Source organism: Carica papaya, chromosome 9 (assembly GCF_054855325.1).
Source record: "Carica papaya isolate Zhongbai chromosome 9, ASM5485532v1, whole genome shotgun sequence".
Lineage (NCBI taxonomy): Eukaryota > Viridiplantae > Streptophyta > Magnoliopsida > Brassicales > Caricaceae > Carica > Carica papaya.
This window is the reverse complement of record NC_142317.1, coordinates 10,205,522-10,210,212: the sequence shown is the minus strand read 5'-3', so window position 1 is coordinate 10,210,212 and position 4,691 is coordinate 10,205,522. Positions and strand designations below refer to the sequence as shown.

General features: G+C 34.2%; 1 protein-coding gene across 1 annotated transcript; it reads right to left on the bottom strand.

Annotated features, from left to right (window-relative positions):
* Window positions 1-1,828: 1,828 nt before the first annotated feature.
* On the bottom strand, window positions 1,829-3,312 carry LOC110822924 (uncharacterized). The gene has a single exon (XM_022053147.2). The coding sequence runs from the start codon at window positions 3,041-3,043 to the stop codon at window positions 2,141-2,143; it is 903 nt and encodes a 300-aa protein (XP_021908839.2). The 5' UTR covers window positions 3,044-3,312; the 3' UTR covers window positions 1,829-2,140.
* Between the last annotated feature and the right edge of the window lie 1,379 nt (window positions 3,313-4,691).

The window sequence follows — 4,691 nt, the reverse complement described above, 5'->3', positions numbered from 1 at the left end:
GAATACAAAAGAAAACAAGAGGAAAAGAATTTGCTTGATGAAATGACTATTTTGACAAATTAGTCCCCACTTTACAACTTTTAACACTGATCAATCCCAAAGAGTCAAGACATATAAAAAATGTAAACAGGTAGTATCCAAAACTAAAATAGAGACCGATCTAGATTCAATCAGAATTCATAATTTCCACTGTTTCATATTGACCATGAGATTGACACTAAATAGTTATTGATTCAAAAAATGGAAATACAGCCACAAAGGAAACAGAAAACAAAAATGACCATTCAAGTAAAATAACCTCAATGAAAGGTATTAGCAAATCTATGTGATGCAAGAACAAAAAACACGTAGGAAAGGTATTTCTAACATCTATGGAAGAGTTGTAATAAAATAATTATCATGCTTTGGATCAATAACTATTTCCCTCTGAATGAAAATGTTACAGTACATAAAAAAAGTAAAAAATTTGAGAAGTTTTTACAGAGTGAAGCTAGCTACAAGACGATGTCTAGTTCTCAATCCAGCCCTAAAACCAACATTACAAGAAATGAAAACCCAAACTCAGACCATCATAGATTGCGTTTTTTTCTTTTTGAAAAAAAAAAAAAAGAGAGAATAATGCCTCACTGGCATTTTCTCAAACAGATCATGCGCAGCATAGGTATACCGAATCAAAGTACCATCCAAGCATTTCTTACGATTAATTACAGATCTCAGCATTTTATCATCTAGAGAGGATCATCAGATTACACAAGAGGAAACACAAAAGCAAGAGCAATATCTGCAAAACCTTTTTTGTCTCTGTTTTCTCAACCTTGGAAAACGTTCATGGATTGGGCCTTGAATAATCTAAATCATGAACACAGTGATGGAAGCCTTTTGAAATTACAATACAAATTTTCGTAATAATTAAAAATATTGTAATTTATAGAATATAATAATTAAAATTTAGAGATTTTTTTACCCATAATAAGCTTTTTATCTACAATTTTGAATTATATTTATGGTTAATTACTAAATAAGTGATGTATTTGAATTATAATATATTTTCTAGTACTGGAAAATTTTAATACATTTTGTATTGATTATTAATTTAATATGATTTCTATCACCAATATTTTAAAATTTTAAGTATATATTTATTAAAATTTTATTAACATTTTGTTTAATAAATTTGAAAATTTTAACAAAAATGGTACTTTTATTATTTAAATTATAATTTTATATAAGAATTTATAGAAGAAACTTATTATGCTTTCCAGTTGTTAATAAATAATAATAATCTTCTTTATAATTGTAATTAATTCTAGAATCTTTTTGGATTAAAGAAAAATTTTAGTAAATATATATGTAAATATTCAACTTATTATAACTGAATATAATTAATTTTATAATATATAATCCAGAATTTATTAAAATTTTAAAAATAAATTAGATAAAATAATTTTAAATTATATATATGATTAATTATCCATAAAGAATATTAAACCATGAGTTAATACGTTAAAATAGCACATGTCAATTGAAACGATTTGTTATCTATATATATGATACACTAGAAAATAAATATAGATGTCATCTGTTAAACAATATGTATTTACCTGTTGCAAACTGAGAGTATAATCACTAATTATCCTTCAATAACCATAATTAATAATTTCTCTCAGCCCTCAATAAAAGATTTCCCCGTCGGGAGGTGGCAACTGCAAAGAGAAAAACTAAATCTTGAAAAGAGAAAACCTGCAGCTTGCATGAAAAAGGTATGTAATTATAGAAACATACATACACACTTCACCTTTTCACTTCGATTAAAACCAACAAATCAAGATAACCAAACTCATCAGATCGCTTAATTTTCATTCAAATGCTTCCTACAAATCTAATCAGCCAAATTAATACACAGAAAGCCAAAGTTGACAGACACCGACATTTATCTACTGTAAAAAGTACCTAAACTCCCCCCTCTCATAAGTGTATTTACATGTTAAACAAAGCTCTTGACACCCTATATATATATATATATATATAGTAGTAGAATCTCTGTGTTAATCCATTGTTCTTTCCACTAAAAGCATGATTCATACATCACCCACGACAGGCCGATATATATACACATATATATGTGGTTTACTAGGTTATATTAGCGGCCTAGGCAGAGAGCCGCTTTCACGTCCAGTCTCCATGCAAATCCGCCACCCTCCATTCTCCACACGTCACAAGGCAGAGTCAGAGAATTCCTCTCCCTCCCACACGCGTACTGTAACCTCACCCTGCACGTGAATGCCGGGTACGTTAGCATCGCCCTTTCCTTCATCACCAACCACACCATCATCCCTCCACACTGCCCTACCATTTCCCTGTAAGCCCCATTAGTCCACGTCACCCTCCCCATGCCGTCCGATATGAACCCTGGACACGTGTCCCTTCCCAGATTTCTCCTCCTTTCCTCGTCCGTACTCCCCAGTCCACCCCCCTCCACCCAAGTCTCCGTCACGCATTCCACCGTCACGCACGATCCCACCAACCTCACCGCCTCGGGCGTCACCACCCCCGGATCTGATCCACACCCTAATCCATCACCCATCAGTTCCCCAAATCTATTATCACTACTACTGCTCCCAAAACTCAGCCACACGGGAAACTTTTGTCCCTTCTTGGCTTCCTCCGGGTACCCTCTCGCCGGCGAGTCTTTCCGGTCCGGAGTCTCCGGCAACAAGGGCAGTGTCACCACTGTATCTCCGTTGTACCCATTTCGTTTCTCTTCCCGATTCGACACCCTTCTCTTCCTATTGCACCTCTTGCTGTTGTTTGTGTTTTCGTTGCTGCTGACGTTGTTCTTGTTTTCTTTCGAGTACTTTCTCTTGCCTCTTCCACAATTAGAGTACACTTCACTGTTACACTCCAGCGGCGGAACGGATCCGCCGGTTGCCGGTTTCGGGGCAATCGGTCGGAACCGGAGCATTATCTGATCCACTTGGGAAATATGGTAGACCCCACCATCACCAGCATACCTCGCTATGCAGCATCCACCCCTACCGTCCATTGTTCTTCTTAATTTTATTTTCTCTCACCCTCTACAATTCCCTCACTCTCTCTCACTGCAACTCAGTTTTTCTTCACAGTTTCCTGAGTTCACCGGAGTCGGTTGATTTTTTTGCGCAGATTTGGAGGGGAGCAATCTGGACGCATTAAAGAAGATTGCTGGCGTATGAGGAGGAGAAAGTATGGGAGACGTGACTGGTGTTTATAAGAACTCCGCCGCGACACGTGTGGAGGCTGACACGTGTGAAAAGGTAGGTTTAACAGCGCAGAGAGGGGATTGGTTGGGAAGTGCAACGTGGCGTTTTCATGTGGTGGGGTCCACGTGGAGGAAAGAGTTGAGATTGGGCCCCACAAAGGACGAATGATAGATGGATATGTGTCGAGTCTGGCCCCAAGGGAGGGGCACGTAGGTCATCGGGCTGCGCAGCATTGTGGGTGACGGGTGTTCGAGAAGGTGGAAACGTGGGCTAATAGGATTTGGAGAGAGAATGTTAAGGGTCTCTGGTCCACTAGTGGGAAAACATTGCGCCACATGGAAGGTCTGTGAGCGAGACTTGATCTCTCTCTTTGATTTTTTCCGTCATGTCCGTTTTGGCGAGAAATTATTTTCTTTATTTATTTATTTTTATATAAAATTATATATTGAAATTTAATTATATTTTTATATGTATTTTTATTATGACGTTGATTATAAAAAAAATTAATATTTTTATTATTTATGTATAAAAAATTAAGAATATATGTATTTATACCAGAAAAATTATGCAACGTAATCTTCAAAGAAAGGGATAGATATGTTGAAGTGTATGTATCATAGTAACTAAATATAAAATTATGATGGATTAAAGTATAGGTCTGTACTCCTCTACAAATCAATATTGAGTTTATTGTCTGAAATACAATTAGTATTGAAAAATATTTTTTTTATTTATAAAGCTTGTTTTATATATTTAAGAATTGGAATACTTAGTTAAAATATTTAATTTTAATATAATATTTTTATTTTGTATTTTGAGTTTAAGTTCCTTAAGTGCTTATAGTTAATATGAATAATCAAGTTAAATAACTTATTATTTTGTCATGCAAATTAAATGGTATCTCACTTAGAAAATGTTTAGTATAGCATTTCACCATAAGTAAAAAGTTTTCTTCGGATCCAATTAATATAGGATAGAATTTTTTGCACCAACAACATGGAAATTGTAAAATATTAAAATATCTATAATAGTGTTATGAAATTCATATAAATTAGTTAAAAATTAAATTTAAAATATTGATAAATACAATTTTAACTACCTTACTTTCTAAATTCATAGATACATATAGGCTTAAGGATGAACAACATATGACAAGTGCCAACATAGTTTCGATAGTGCAGGCGACTTTGTTAAGATTGTGATAACTATGGTATTTTGAAATGTTGTAGAGATTTAATAAAATTTCATATTCAATAAAGTTTCAAGCGTCAATGTGAACCGTTGTCAAACACTAAAAAAGAAATGTATTATAGAATTTAAGGATAACATCTTGCATTCACCTGCTTAATTAAACTTGTTTAGGACTAATATAAAACAATTGTTTTCTCTAAAGTACAAGTTCAAATCGAATTCGTTTTGTAATTACCAGACCTAAGGGAGAGAAGGGAGCCT

Bases quoted from the DNA above. Each gene is read 5' to 3' on its own strand.
- LOC110822924 (XM_022053147.2), bottom strand. From the start codon at position 3,043: ATGGACGGTAGGGGTGGATGCTGCATAGCGAGGTATGCTGGTGATGGT.